The sequence below is a fragment of the Cottoperca gobio genome, chromosome 5 (assembly GCF_900634415.1).
Source record: "Cottoperca gobio chromosome 5, fCotGob3.1, whole genome shotgun sequence".
Classification (NCBI taxonomy): Eukaryota; Metazoa; Chordata; class Actinopteri; order Perciformes; family Bovichtidae; genus Cottoperca; species Cottoperca gobio.
The window spans coordinates 12,559,200-12,575,112 of NC_041359.1; the positions used below are offsets into that span (position 1 = coordinate 12,559,200).

General features: G+C 45.1%; 1 protein-coding gene across 3 annotated transcripts in view; it reads left to right on the forward strand.

Annotated features, from left to right (window-relative positions):
• The window catches only part of srgap2 (SLIT-ROBO Rho GTPase activating protein 2), a 50,406-nt gene that overhangs the window by 15,216 nt on the left and 19,277 nt on the right, over nucleotides 1-15,913 (forward strand). For all 3 annotated transcript variants that reach the window (XM_029431413.1, XM_029431412.1, XM_029431411.1), the window contains exon 2: nucleotides 13,867-14,059. In XM_029431413.1, the coding sequence (XP_029287273.1) occupies nucleotides 13,867-14,059 (193 nt within the window). The remainder of the gene's footprint in view (nucleotides 1-13,866; nucleotides 14,060-15,913) is intronic.

The following is a 15,913-nucleotide window of genomic DNA, read 5'->3' on the forward strand; positions in this document are numbered from 1 at the left end:
CGAGTTTGAATAAATAAAACACTGCTCAGCAGGTTGTACTTCTTTTTGAGGCAGGACTTTACAGCTATAAATCCATCATCGCAGCAACAGTTTTCTGTCTCTATGCGTAGGAGGTAAATGGCAAAACTGGCACGATACCACAAAGTATTATAATTGGATTGAAGAGCGTGTTGCCTGGATGACATTGACCTCCAACCAAATTTGATTCAGGATCGTCAACACTGGATGACCAAGCGTTTTGTTTGATGGGAGCCCTGTTGGGCGGCGCTCCCCATTGCACAAACATGGTGGTCTCAATCAATACACCCAAAACACGACTAGTTGTTAGGTTTGCAGTGGCATATCAGGCTGCAGCCCGGAGCGTAGCTGACAGTCGGTCCTTAGCTGACTGTGGTGATCATCAGACTGTAAGATGCTTGTTACAATCCATGAGATACTGATATTTGAGCTGTAGGGACCATCATGTGGGTGGTTTACAATGCTTGCTAAGTAGGCAGTTATGTGTGAGAAAGCAAAACAATATGTGTGTTTTGAGCAACACAAAGGCTGTGCTCATTGTGTCAGGGCGTCCTCAGGCTGACCTCAGGTGAGATTTCCTCACCCTGCAGAGGTTTACAGACGCATCCTCTCAATCTGACTTTGGCTGTGAGAATTCTGTGAAGAAGAAAAAAAAGCGGTTGTTGTGATCAATTCGGCTTTCTGGCTTCAACGTTTTTTCTCCAGTTTTTACCTTCCAAGTACTGGGAAGATTTGCTCAAGGCTCACTTGAGTGTTCTGCACTGTGGAAGCATGCAGCCTGTAATGCTAAGGTATACAAAGACAGGGTTTTAATTGGGCAGTAAGCTCAAACTGACCCTGATTCGCCCTGTGGCAGGGAGATTAACTTGGATATACCCCAAAACTAAATGAGGAGGCTCCCCTGCTCCATATACAATGCATCCGTTTCCTACTTCTAAATGAATACATTTCTGCAAAACAAAAGATCATGCTAAAGCAACTCTAACTCAGAAAAGCTAAAAACCTAAGCCAGTCCAATTGTCTGGTTGCAGAACAACAAGGTTTAAAGAAGTGTAACCGTGCCCTGTGTTTCTCTACACTGCAGGTCGGCTCTTTAAGCAAGTTCCAGGTTTTGCGCTTTTGTTTTTTGAATGATTTCAGGCTTCTCAGTGGATGGCCATCTCAGGTCTGATATAATCTCGTAAAGTTTAATAGCGTCTCATCCTGTTAGAGGAACACCGTAGAGCTCTAATTTTAAACCCCACTTCCCTCAGCCAGCTGCTGCATCATTGTGCACCTTTTGAATGCTGGAAACAAAGTCTGCCTGATTTGAAAAAAAAAGAGTTTTATGATCACATCGTTAACTACGGTATACATTGTGTGCACTAATGCGTTATTTAATTTCAGAACAAAACACGGGAGTGTTCAATGAGTTTGTCCAACTAGCATGCAGACGGTGATTATTATAATCTGTTTCACTCTCATATTAAGCCGCCTGAAATGAAAGACCTGTCTTATGCATTTTCTATAAGCTCATTTTCCTGCTTTGTCTAGAAGCCCAAAAATATTCATCCTAGGGCTAATCTCTAATGAAAAACGTCTGACTATTAAGTGGGCTTTAACCCAGTGGTAGTGTGGTGAACTGAACAATGACCTGAGTCCTCATTCAGACCCTTTTTACACCAAGAATCCGTGTTTATCTCATGTGGACCTGATGACCCGTGTCACAAGTTACAGGCACAACATGTGGATCAGTGTGTGCGTACTTACTGTATATTAGTTGGCGTTTTATATACAGCTACATAAACAGGCCACGGCATTTCCTCAAGTAATTACTCTGCTCTGAGGATTACTGTGATCACATTCTAAAGTGGCTAAATGGGATCTTCCCGGCTTAAGACCCCTCTCACTATTAAGATGAAGGACCCAATCTTGGTGTTTCAAAGTGAAAGAGAGAAAGGGACTGAAACATTAGACCACAGTATTAAATTACCAACCAATTTAACCGGTAGACTGAGTTTATTTGATTTGCGCCCTGTAAAAAGTTAGGGTTAGGGTTAGGGTTCAGGGTTAAGCCTTTTGTGATTGCATAATAACATGTCAACAATACACGCATCTAAAATGAGTTGAACCATTTTTTTTGTTTGAATATGTGATACATTCATTAAATAGTTGAATTTGAAAATGAAATACTGTAAGTAAGACAGTTGTTCTAGGGTTTCTTTTCCATTGCGGTGGGTATGGAAGAGAAACCAAGGTCACTTAAATTTTTTGACCAGGAGGGATCGGAAATATGCTCTGACTTTATTAACCAGTTTATCACTCTGTCCAACTTCCACCAAGAAACTGGCCCTGATCTCAATGTGGGTCATGACTAAGGGGCAACTGTTTTACGCTGATGCCTGGTGTAAAAGACGCTACCTAAATAATGCTAGCAAGAAAGGAACTGTCTTTTCTTGCAGCTCTTGTTGGTGTACCTCAAGAGAGCGGGGTTGTTATGAAAGAAACTAAATGTAAGACAGCTAAAGACCGAACGATGCTGCGGAGAAACAGAACGACAAGCGCTAAAAGAGTCTTTTTCTCAACCCGTGTCCCTTGTGCAGCTCTTGTGCTGTTCAACAAAATTCTGCTGCAGTGGTTTGTTGTGCTGAGGTGTTGAGTTGTCCTCCTCCCTGGGAGCTTCGTCATGCAGATTGGCCCCTTTTCCTCTCTCTCTCTCTCTCTCTCTCTCTCTCTCTCTCTCTCTCTCTCTCTCTCTCTCTCTCTCTCTCTCTCTCTCTCTCTCTCTCACTCTCACCCCCCCCCCCCCCCCCCCATGTCTCTGCAGCACTCAGACAAATGCCTGGTTGGCTATGTGAGCAGGTGGGAATGCAAGTGAAGAATTTAACTTGCTGGCTGAATGTGATCTTCACTGTGGGAAAGAAATCAATGAGTAAACTGCGTAGTAGCACTGAAGCACCGTAGTAGCGCCCCGTTTCTCATCGATGGTATATACCGCAATGCTACATTCTCCATGGGGTGTGGCTCTGATCTTCTCACATGCACATCATAGCTGTTCGTCACGTACCCAGGCTTGATATCTGCAAAGGGGTTTTTGTGACAGACTGCCGTCTGGTTGAAATGGCGGCCATATTTCATTGGCCAGCCTGTCACTGCCGGCAACCCCTGCTCTCTGAGCTGTTGCCTCTGCAGGAGTCATTACACAGCGAGGCCACTTCTCCATGGTGTGCAAACACACACATGCATGCACACATACACACATTAGCAGGCCTGAGAATGAGTTATATCTCTGGAGCGGTGGGTTGGAGAGAAGGGTGAAATGGATGCATAAAAGGGGAGAGGGGGGGGGTGGAGAGTTGTGATTGTAGTTTGCTGCATAGGCTGATCCTGATTCAGCTTTTTCTGCCTTCAGTGATGAGGCGCGAGCCAAACACTGTACCTCTCTGTTTCCTGATTATGATCTACAGCTTTTTACCTCCAGATAACCTTAGCTTTCTAAGATTTAATGTACAACTTATACAAATACATACTGGTGTTTACAGATCAGTGCGTACTGTGTCGGCCCAGACACTCCAAACAGTCATCAATGAACAAGGTGACAACAGTTGCGGCTCCATCGCACCTTAGGTTGTCTGCGCCTTGGCCAAAAAGTGGCATTTGAACACACCACAAAGACTACATCAAACGGCAAACTAGCAAGTATGTTCCGCGCCTACATAGAGGAACTAACTCTCCATAACAGCTGGCGGCAGGTAGTCTGTATTCGTCATTAGAAAAGGTAAACCGGAAGATCTATGTGTGTGAATCTACGAGCCGTTCTTATGATAAACGCATTAAAACAAAGCAACGTTTGCCGACCATTTTCACACTCGCTCACCACTTGGTTCATGTTGGCCATGTCGTTGTGAAAATATCTATGTTTATGAAAGATCAGATGAGATGAAGATGAAAAATGAAAAGACACTCTCTGTGCCATCTTGACTTTAGTCGTTTGTTTGTTTCCCTCACGTCCGTTTCTCTTCTCCTGCACTGATTCGCTTCAACTGAACAGCCAATCAGAGCGATTTATTTTGTCGACAGTCTCCACTGCCGATTCAACATGTCGAACCGGCGGTGGATACCGTGGCAGGGTCGAAAAGTGCAGACACATCGCAAGGCCGACAGACGCTCACCGAAATGCCAGGCATTGACACACAAATCCGATATCGGCAGTTGGTCAGGGTCTTATGAGTGTTTGAGAAGCGCTTTTAGTGATACTGTTTAGGGCTGCAAACAATCATTAGTTTCTGTTAATCTCACAATGTTGGACCTTTAGTTAATTAGTGAATTGTTTCGGCTAATCAATTTCAGAATGTTCAGAATGTTAGACGAAGGAAGATTGTTCTCTCCCGACTTAAGCAAATAATTAAAATTGTTGTTACTTTTCCTGTTGATTAGAAAAAACAATTATTCACTGAACTGTTTCAGCAGTAATGCAATTATGCTCCAAGTATCTCCTACAAGCCAATAGTGGCAGCACTTGTTGATAAAGGAATATAAAGTTGTGAGAAGATAAGAGGACAAAATTCATCAGGATAAAACAACCCAACATCTAGTCAACTGCGCTCACACACAGACTGTACATTAAAATGGGCCACATCTGCCTGGCAATTCTTCCATCTTGTGCCCTGTAAAGCCTCTCCTCTCTCTCTCCTCTCCCTCCTCTCCCCTCCTCTCCCCTCCTCTGTCTGGGGGAGAAGGTTGTAGCTGCAGCTGGAGACAGCGACGATGTGACCTCAAGGTGGATGCGGCGATAATATCTCATGGTATCGACTGCTGTTCTGGGTCTCACCCTTTGTCTGATAGAACATTATTCCCCTGCTCTTTCCCCCCAGCCTCCTGCCTTCCACTGGCACTCAGATAAGGATCGGCAGCCATCAGCAGATACAGCCTTTAACTCGCTGTGCTGCTGCCCGCCCTCTCAACTCTCACTCTATCTCCATCTCTAACATTTTTTTTCATTCCTACGGCCATTTTCGGCATCCCACTGATGTCTCTTGGAATGCAGCGATAAGAGTTTGCTGCATACATTTCAGTCACGAACGCATGTTTAGTATCATGCATCTTTTTCCCCACTGGGTGTGGGTTGGCTAATCCTAAAGCCCCTTTTACTTCTGTGTGTGTGTGTGGGTGTGTGTTTGTGTGTGTGTGTGTGTGTGTGTGAGAGAGAGTGTGAGACTTTGCTGTATGACTGAGGCTGACATGCACAACTATTAGGCGACAGGAGGGAGGCTATTACACACTGTTTGGCTTCAAAGCGCCGATGCTTCCCCCAGGGGGTCTCTTCACATGCATGCGCACATGCATATAAAAGCTTCAAGGTCCCCATGAGTCATTGGTGCTGACTTGGCTCATTCTGACAGAGCAGTGAAAAAGAAAAAATAAGAAGGAATGACTGAACCTAGAAGTAGGGACTCATTACACACTGTCACTCATACACTGGAATTATGATGAATGTTAACCTGCCGATAAAGGCGAGAATAAACCTGATGATGAACCCACCCAATGATGTGTCTGCACACGCCCAGCCGTCGCTGTTTGAAATTAGTCTTGTGTCTTGGATGATTCTTGTAATGCTGGATGCTGAGAGAGAAAGAGAAAGAGAGGGAGAGAGAGGGAGTGCGGTCCAAGATTGTCGAGGTTGATTTACACACATTGTCAGGCAGACCACTCACGCAGACAGACACACACTCAGCAGGCCTCCCTCCCATGCTTGTGTTGTGGATTAGTCAAATCCCCTGACTGGCTGCTAAGCTGATTAAGGGGGGTGTTCTGCGCTGGTCATTTGGAAACACTGGAAAGACGGCAACACACACACACACACACAGTGGGACAGATCAGCTTAATATTGTCTCTCCTGCTAGTCCAGGATGGTATAATGTGTAATTTTTTTGTCTGATACCTATCTATACCTCCTCAGACAGATGGCGTAGGTCGCTATGCTGTTATGGTTTTCATCCTTATGGCAGTGTGTGTGTGTGTGTGTGTGTGTGTGTGTGTGTGTGTGTGTGTGTGTGTGTGTGTGAGAGAGACAGAGATGAAGGCTCCTGGAACAAACTGAAGCCCAGATGGCTGTGTCCAGCAGAGAAAGGAAATCGAGGTGACACTAGGTGGATAGTACCCTTGAGGATGAACTACACACACGCATACACAAATGAGCCTCAAGGCCTGTATCTCATCATGTGAATTGATGAATTGTACGATAGTGTGGGTGTAACCTCATTTAGTTAGTTAATTGTTAAGTAATTTGTTAAGCAAAAATGCAAATGTCCTAAAGCCCAAAGTGTGAAGTCTTTAAATTGCTTGTTTTGTCCGATCAACAAAAGACTTTCAGTTTACTATCACACAATTTAAGGAAAAGCAGCAAGGTGTCACAATTAAGAAGCTGGAAACAGGAAATGTTTAAGTAATTTAGCTTGAAAGATGATCGTATTATTGTTTATCAAAATAGCTGATTAAGCGACTGATTCAGCCGTAGACTAAACAACGAAAAGATGAATCGAAACATAGGCATCCGATACATTATAAAAATAATTATTGGTTGCAGCCCTAATCTCATTTGAATCTCATCTATCCTCAGTCTGTGTGAGATGTACCCTTCCCCCAACACACACTCTGTCAGCGCCTTCTCCAGACTGGGTTACTAGAGCAGGAAGGGGCTGTAAATGGGTGAGGAGCTAGTTAACTTTTGATAAGCGGCCTTTTTCATTATGCATACAGACCCCCCAGCCCCAAATCTCCAACCGTGCAACCCCTCTGCAACCACAGGAGAGGAATCAGAGCATGAGATTGCTGGAAATGGATGCTGGTGTTGCGATAGAAAGGTGAAATATTCTCCTGGAAAACATTGATCGTATTTATGCCAACAGATAGAGTAGAAGAGTAGATTCAGGCAGCAGCATTAGTTAAACGCTTTAGCATTAGTCAGAGGTGAAATTGATAGTTCTATTGTTGTAGGTGTTTTCCACCAGTTGCTTGACGTGGGAGACTGACTCCCTCCAGTAGCTTTGCGACCCCTGACCTCTGCTCCCAGTTTACGGAGTGCAAGAAACCCTGACGAGAGCCCACATGGCTCATACTGTGGGCCACAGATGCATTAAAACACACACCTCTCATCTTCCATGAGGAGTCCTCTCTCTTTCCTGTTGCTGTGTCCCTCCAGATGGAGATGGAGCATCTCACTAGCTAGTAAAGGGTTAATGACTTCCTGATCTGTGTAGAAGGGCAGAGGAATTTACCTCCGCTGAGTACAACCCCCCCACAATAACTCCCCCATTCCCTCCCTATCACCCCTTTTCACCCTACTCTGTCACCTTGAAGGGTGCAAACATGGACATAATTGTGATTTTCACACACCAATATATCAATGCCATTCTCATAACTTTCATAGTGGAGACTCTAGGAAGTCACTGCACCAGCCAAGAAATATTCTGGCACATAATCCCCCATAAAAGCACAAATGTATGTTTTTACGTTGGTTTCTGCACAGATTTAAAACAACAAACGTGTTAATTAGTGAGATTTAGGAAGTGTTGGTAGATGCATTTTGTTACCCAGTTTGGACATAGCCAGGCAAGCTGTTTCTCCTTTCCACTCATCTCACTCAATTTCCTATTCCTTTAAGGGGGACTAGTCCTTTTATTCTTCAAATTTAGCTAATTTATTATTAACAAGATGTTAACAAATGCCGATGGGAGAGTATCTCTTATATCTCTCTCTCTTCTCCTCTGCCTCACAGAGTTTGGCTTCAGCAGGGTTTTCCATGTCTAAAAGTCCCTAAACTCGTGAACTTGCCTCCTTAAGACGACACTGCTTTTCCTAAAGGTTTCGAGCTCTGGGTGAGAGAGGAAATGCCTATATGAGTTTAAGTGTATGTGTGTGCGTGCGTGTGTGTGCGTGTGTGTGTTTGTTTTCAGAGGAAAGTCCAGACCCAAGGAAAAGACATTGGCTGGAATCTTTCCATTCCTGCAATAGTTTTCCCTCCAACACTTACTGTACTGTAATTCTATCTTTTCCTCTAGTCCCCTGCTCACTCTCTCGTGTGTGTGTGTGTGTGTGTGTGTGTGTGTGTGTGTGTGTGTGTGTGTGTGTGTGTGTGTGTGTGTGTGTGTGTGTGTGTGTGTGTGTGTGTGTGTGTGTGTGTGTGTGTGTGTGTGTGTGTACAGTATTAGGCAGGCATGTCTGGAACTAATAGATTCCACCCTGCTAAAGAATCTCATTCGGAAATACTACCTGAACCTGAGGCTTCAGACTACCTTCTCATTTCATCTGCTTGAAAATCACATCCCATATCCCCGCCATCCATTCACACACACACATTCCCACAAACACACACACAGTTCCCCCCCCCTTCAACCTGCAAACCCCTGGCCTAGTTTCTCTCCTTCAGTCTCTCTCCCCTCTTTTCCTGCCTGGTTTCAGGTTCGTGGGCTCCACAGCTGCCTGTTTTTCTTCAGGCCCTTCCATTTGAAGAAACAGACACACACACCTCAGTCCAACCCCCCCATCCTGCTGCACACACACACACACACACTTCCTGTAGTTGTTTTAGTACGACCCTCCCCTCCCGTGTGCTCCCTACTGGCAATGAACTGGTCCTACTGACTTCCTGTCTCTATGTCCTCTCTTCCTGTGTGTACAGGGATGAATGGACATATTATTCACAGTGACGCAGTGCCCCCCCCAACTCACCCTTTACACTGCTTTCTGTTCTTTCTCCTTTTCTTTCTTTCTGCTTCTTTCATTCTTCTGAGGACAATAGTTTGAGCTCACACTGGTACAACTCACAACCATTACCACCCCCCTTCTGCTCCCCCTCCTCTTCTCTGCCGCTCTGTACTGCAGTAACAGCCCCCGGAGCAACAAAGACCAGGCCTTACTGCATAAACACAGTCGCACACACACGAAAACACAAACAGAACATATTCTACCTCACCGATAGCTAGATCTCCTGGTTGGATGTCTTGGATTTCCTAGAACTAGTTAACAGCTGTGTGTGTGTGTGTGTGTGTGTGTGTGTGTGTGTGTGTGTGTGTGTGTGTGTGTGTGTGTGTGTGTGTGTGTGTGTGTGTGTGTGTGTGTGTGTGTGTGTGTGTGTGTGTGTGTGTGTGTGTGTGTGTGTGTGTGTGTGTGTGTGTGTGTGTGTGTGTGTGTGTGTGTGTTCGTGTTCCCGCTGTGTTCACTGATTACCTGGCACAGGTTGTGGGCAATCCAATGCTGGCAGAGATGATTGTGTTTAAAGGATTATCCCGGTTTATACAATTTAAGACTCATATCCCTAGTTTTGACCTTCATTAATGTCGATTATTACATAACCATAACCCTAACACTGGACTCACCAAAGTAATGGCTGAGATCTGGGAACACGGCTCATCCAATGTTTTTGCCATTAGTTACATTAATTTGGTTGTATTGGGCGTCTGACTCTGTTTTTAGTTCCAGCTCTTATGTTCTGTTGCTTTAGTGCTCAGTAGTGTCTACCTCTCCATCCTGCTTTCTTTGTAATCGGGAGTCTTGAATTTGTTGTGGCTTTCATACAACTTTGTGGCTTTCATACAAGTTTCATACAAGTTTCATACAAGTTTCGAGACCAGACCGACAACCAGTCTGGTCTCGAAACTACATTTTGTCACGAAAACAGAGAAGTTAAACGGGAAATGAATCCCACACCCGAGATTGGGTTTTTCACTCTCATTGGCTGTAGCTCACCGATGAGTCCAGATATTTAGCTTGCTGGATGCTTCTCAGCGCTCGAGTGCCGAATTTGCGAGTACCGAGCCAAAGCCGATTTGCTTCTGATCTGGTGCTTTCTGTTGAGAAGCTGAAGCTGAAGTTGTGTAGTCGTGAACTAGGCACAACCACAATTAACCTTCAAATGGACAGCCTTTTCATCTGTGTCTATTTGTTGTTCCTATGTTGTTTGTACCTCCCTCACCCTCTCTCACCAGCCAGTTCAAGCCTTGTCTTGAACACTCATCACGTCTGCTTGTTAAACAGTTGCCATGTGTGTGTGAAAGTGTATGCGTGTGTGTGTGTGTGTGTGTGTGTGTGTGTGTCCAGTAATAGAGGAGGACAGATCTGGGGTGGGGCTTCCAAGAGCAGGCTGGAGAGCTGCCGTCAAAACCGCTCAGAGTGACGGCTTGAACTCACGGTGTCACATCGCTGTCAGTGTGTACGTGTGTGTGTGTATGTGCCAATAGCCTGGGGTGTTTTCAGGTATAATGAATGCTAGCAGCAGTATGTGTGGCTCCTGTATCTAGGCCAGCTCAGAGCAGCATCAAGGGCCGCCATCACTTCTGTCAGCTTTCAACTAAACAGCCTAAAGCTGGTGGTATGTTTGCTGCAGAAACCTTCAGCTGTAAAAGGTAAGGTTGCAGGGAAACATGGCTCCACATTTTGCTTGCAGAAATGGGACTGAGGGACTGGTTGCATTGCCTTTTTGGCAGCAATCTTTATTTCCTTTTTCTAGTTGTATTTCTTGAGTATCCATCCACAGATGTGTATGCAGCAACATGTCTGCACACAGCAAAATTAAAAGCAGGCATTGACCAGGGGGGGGGTAATGTGATTGTAGTGTGGTTAAGCTGTCTCCATCCTTCATCGCTCTCTGTTTTCATCTTCCTTTTTTTCTGGGTCAGAGTACACAAACTAATCAATAATGGATGACGAGGAGGGGCAGGTTTGGGTGAAATGGTTTGAGAGAGATTTCGGCCATTTCATGCTCACGTCGTTTCTACAGAGAAAGCCAGACATATGGAAGATGTACATTCACACACTTCATCACACGATACCGCCCCCTCACCTACACTGAGTGCCAAAAACAAACCAACAGGTGGCTCCTATGACTGGGTTGAAATGACAGGATGAAAACGAATAAAGATCTTGAAAATGAAACTGCCATCAGAAACAATGATTCCGTTTCACATACAAGTCTGTGGATGTTCAATTATGGCCAGACATAGGATTTATGTGACACGTGTGTAAATGTACGTAGCTACACTATGTGTGTATATATGCAGCTGTACACCGGGGAAGTAGTGTTACTCTAAACAAACTCTGAAGGGGCCTGAGATGCCTGGTCTTTTTCAAAGGGTTTCAAGCTTGATCATTTTTCTTTACCCTGACGCACCAAGCCGATATCGGCCGTCAATCAATATGTGGCTGTCGGTGAGCGTCTGTCTGCCTTGTTTTTGCGGTGTGTCCCACATTGTCACTTATCAACCATGCCGACAGCCTCCGATTCAACATGCTGAATCGGTGCGGGAGACCGTCGGAAAGAAAATCAATCCGATTGGCGAATCAGTGCACGAGAAGAGAGACAGACGTGAGGAAAACAAACGATTACTGCTAGTTTGCCATTGGACTGTAGTCTTTGTGGTGTGTTCAAATGTGACTTTTTGGCCAAGACGACGCAACAAACGGCTCTGTCGCCACTTGTTCTTTGATGACTGTTTGCTGTGTCCGGACCTTTACATGTGAATAATGGCTTCAAAGGTTTAGCACCATCTTTTTTTGCAGAGTGGTTTTGAGTTTGGTCGTGGTGTTGGTGGGGCTGGTGAATAAAGTGTTTAAACAAGGCTCGTCCAGGCAGAGCCAGACAGCCCTCAGCGCTACAGACAGTGGAGGAGGAGGAGGACAGAAGGAAAAAAGAGAAAGGAGAGCATCAGTAAAGTAGAATCCCAGAGCCTGATTACAAGACCTGCTCTCATCTGCCTGGAAAATGTGACTGGGCTGTCTGGAGGGGGCGGAGGCGTCACATTCCAGTTCACATCCCGCTCCTTACTGGCTCTGGGGATGATGATGATGATGATGATGATGATCGTTACAGGAGGGATGAGGCCAAAAGGAAGACCCGCAACGATCTTTTCTGACTGCACCTCTCCTCTTTGCTGTACCAAGCTCCCCGTCTCTCAGCTAACACTCCTCTCTTGTTTGACGATAACAGCGCCTAGATGGATAACGATGTTTTTTAAGATCCCTCAGGGAAATTCAGTTGAACAGCCAGTATCAACAAAGTATGGTGTGGAGAGCTCAGGGTTAGCTTTGGTTGAGCCACACAGCCATATATTTAGTAAATGGAGCGTGCTGCCAGAATCACTCTTCATGCTAATGTATCAGTTCGGGAGTTTCAGGGCACAGTGCATGGCCTCCCTGTTGGATTCATTTTACCCCCATTAAACCTGCTTTTTAAACATTTGGGTTGCTGATGTCACCTTTTATCTCTATGTATCCTCCACTCCTCAAGCTGCCCAACCTGCTAATAACCTGATGCTTTCTTTCCCCTTCTTACGCTCCACATGGATGGGAGCGCTTGTTTTCATTTAAATATGTTTGTGCATGTGGTGTGTTGTTGTGCTGGTTCGGCTAATTACAAGGCTGCCATCTCAAGGTTATGTGTCGTAAAGGCGGGACACTGACTCAATCCCCATCATTGACAGCAATATGCGATGAGGAAATTACACACACACGCACGCACACACACAAACCACGAGACAATAACACGTGTTGTCAAAGCAAATATTCACACCAGGTCATTAGCACAGACGCAGACTGTGCATTTATTCGTTAGTATGCAAGTGTTTGTGCCTTAGTGTCATAATGCAACAAAACTCCTCTGTTCTGGCCTTTTAATCAGTAAAGTGACACAGCCGCTGGCTAGTGGCACAATGTTTAGGTCTGTGCTTATGAGAGATAGGGAGGGGGAAGTGGGGAGACGGGGTGGGGGGGGGGAGGAGCGGGGTGGTCATAGACACATTTAGATATCCCACTTCTCTTTGTGGTAATGAGAAACTGCACTCTCAGCTGTTAAACACAAAGGCAGCATCAACAGTCGCTGTCAGCCGGCCGGCCGGTTGACTGTCTGCCTGCCTGTGAATGTGTGTGTTTGAATTAGTGTGTATGTGAGGGGAGTCTATACCGCAACGCAGCCAGGATGGAAGCCAAAACCGTCCGCTTTTTTTACAGCCAGCGATGTAAAGGTAGGACAGCTTTGATAGACTAGCCATGATACAGCTGCACAGGCTGGCGATTAGAGAAGTGTGTGTTGTTTCTCAACTCTTTAAAAAGATGCATGTGCAGCCTACTCAGCATTGGCAGGCAGCTATGATAGCATAGCATTAATCTGTCAGCTGTCAGCACTGATCCAGCTTATCACCATCATAGTGTGTGTGTGTGTGTGCGTGCGTGTGCGTGCGCTGCGCGCATGTGTTGCTGCGGACGTTTAGTGTGTCCCAGTGTATAACTGCAGTGCGCAGGACTCTCCGAAGGACTTTTTTGTAGTCCGTGATTGAATATGGTTACCGAGTGTGTCTGCACTGAGTGCACTCTATTAATTTGAGGCCAGACTGGAGAAGCAGCATGGAGGAGGGAGGAGAATGAAAAGCGATAAGCTGGGATAAATGACTGCCTCTGGAGATCTGTGTGGAAGAGGATAGCTGATCGCACACACACAAATGCACATGCGTATAAATGATGATGTAAGGAGGGGAGTAGACTCCAGGCTGATGTGTCAGGGCTCTGCCAGGTGATTCCCTGGAGCTGGTCTGATCCCCATCAGCTGTAAAGACGTTAAAATATATCTTTACACATTGTTGTGGCACGTACAATAATGACAGCACTGCACTGTCAACAGTAATGTATGCAGCTTAATCCCCAGCTGTATGGATAATTGCATCTAGTTCACTTTTCTTTTAGAAAAAAAGAAGCCTTTGATTTGAGAACAAACATCTGTGTAGGCCGTCCTTTGTGGCCTCAATGTGTTGATTGCGGGTTGGCATAATTAAGTTAGCGAAGGCGTTTAAACTCATCTCTGTCTCTCTATCACCCCGACAGAGATCCGTGCCCAGCTGGTGGAGCAGCTCAAGTGTCTGGATCAGCAGTGTGAGCTGAGGGTGCAGCTGCTGCAGGACCTGCAGGACTTCTTCAGAAAGAAGGCAGAGATCGAGGTGGACTACAGCCGCAACCTTGAGAAGCTGGCCGAGAGGTTCCTCACCAAGACCCGCAGCACCAAGGACCATCTACTCAAGTATGGGACACACACACACACACAGCACTACCACACTGGGCAGCAGGTTGTTATGTGGATATGACTCGTCTGGTTCAGATGCCTTACATCCCTTTTGGGGATTCCAAGTAAGATAAAAAAGATTTATATATAAAAAAAATAAATCTTTATTTAGCTCTTTACACAGTCTGAGAGGACCTTCAAGATGAGCAACTTCCTTCCTGAGAAAAGAGAAGTAACAAAATGAAACAGAAGGTTGGCCAAGGGGAGGGTAAGGGAGGCCATAATGGAGTGTGTCTGGAAAATACTGAATTGCATCACTCGCTGCTTCCCAGTTTAGATCTAATGAAACTCCAACTGATTTATAGCTTGTACATTTCATTAGGATGCTCACTTCTGTTATCAGAGGTGTGTGTGTGTGTGTGTGTGTGTTGTCTGTGTCTGTGTCTGTGTCTGTGTCTACATTTTTGCCAGCAATGGCCAGGTGGTGATTTTGTGCTCTGACTGTTTTGCGGTGTCTTGCTGTGTGTGTAACCTTGTCCAAACGGGTATTCTCTCCCACCAAAGAAGGTCAATCTCGCTCTCTTCTCTGTCTCTCTATCTCTATCTCTCTCTCTCTCGCTCTCTCTCTCCCTCATAAGCTGCACCCAAGTACACACCGGAGCTCATCAGCTTTAGCAGCGTGAAGTGTTCTTGTATAATTTATCAGGTGGTTTTTGGTGGTGGTAGATAGCAGTCTGTTTCCCTGTGGGGCAAGATTCACTGAACTGCTAGCTAATCATAAACCACACACACAAATTCAGTAGAGCTATACGGCAGATAAATGGGGGCAGAGGGTGCTTTCCATTCAGCTAGTTATGCTTTCTTGCATTCTCGCTCCTCGTCTTTTAGCCTGTGACTTATAAAGGCCTTAAATGCAAAAGAGCTTTGAGTAAAGAACACACAGGTGTAACATGTACAGAAGTGTCCACGCCCCTTCGATGAGAATGTGTTTAATGATTGATCGCTGCTGCTGGTCTGAAGGGGCTCTGTGAGCATTACTGCAGTATCATTAATACATCATTATCGCAATACTGTGTTTCTCTTTCAAACAACCCACGGGGACACGAGTAGCCGCACCAAGTTTGTTATGATTTGTAGGACAGCTGTTCGGTATCAGTAATTGCTTACTTTTTTAAATGTTGGTGTTGGCTTGAACGGAGATGACCCTTTCAGTAGATATCATCACTGCTGAGTCCATGCATCTCTCTCATAGCAGACCCATAATGTTAGGGTTGTATTCCAGCTTGTCACTAAACCAATTCTTGAACAAATAGATAAATATAAGCTCATTTTATTGGGCCAAAATCACAATTTATCACATAGTTTGTTAAATCTACATAGCAATAAATAAGCTGATCATTCTGTTTGTCACTTACTGCCCTTGGTGTGAATGTATCCTACATGAACATCAGAAATCAATAGGACCCTAGTGAATCATTTTTAAGTTACAAAGGCGTAACTTTTGTTTTAATGCTTCCTCCATAAAATAAATTATTTAATGTGTTTTGTAAGAGAACAATCAGGCGAAAGGTTTTTTCTTGTATTTCCTGCTTTGATATTTATCAGTGCATTTGACTTGAGCAGTATTAAAGGTGTTTATGGTAGCTCTTTGCCGTAGAGGAAGCACTAGCAGACTGTTTTCTGCTTGTCTTCTTTCTCTCTCTGGCTTCCTGTTAACCATGACCTACTCCACAGCCACCTTCCTCTTTTTTTCCGTTCTCTTTGCTCATGCATCCTGGACTTTTTCAGAAACATTAATTTCTCTGCTGGGGGTAAACCCACATACATGCTCTCTCACGCAGGCACAGACTGAAAGGGATCGATAGGACCTCT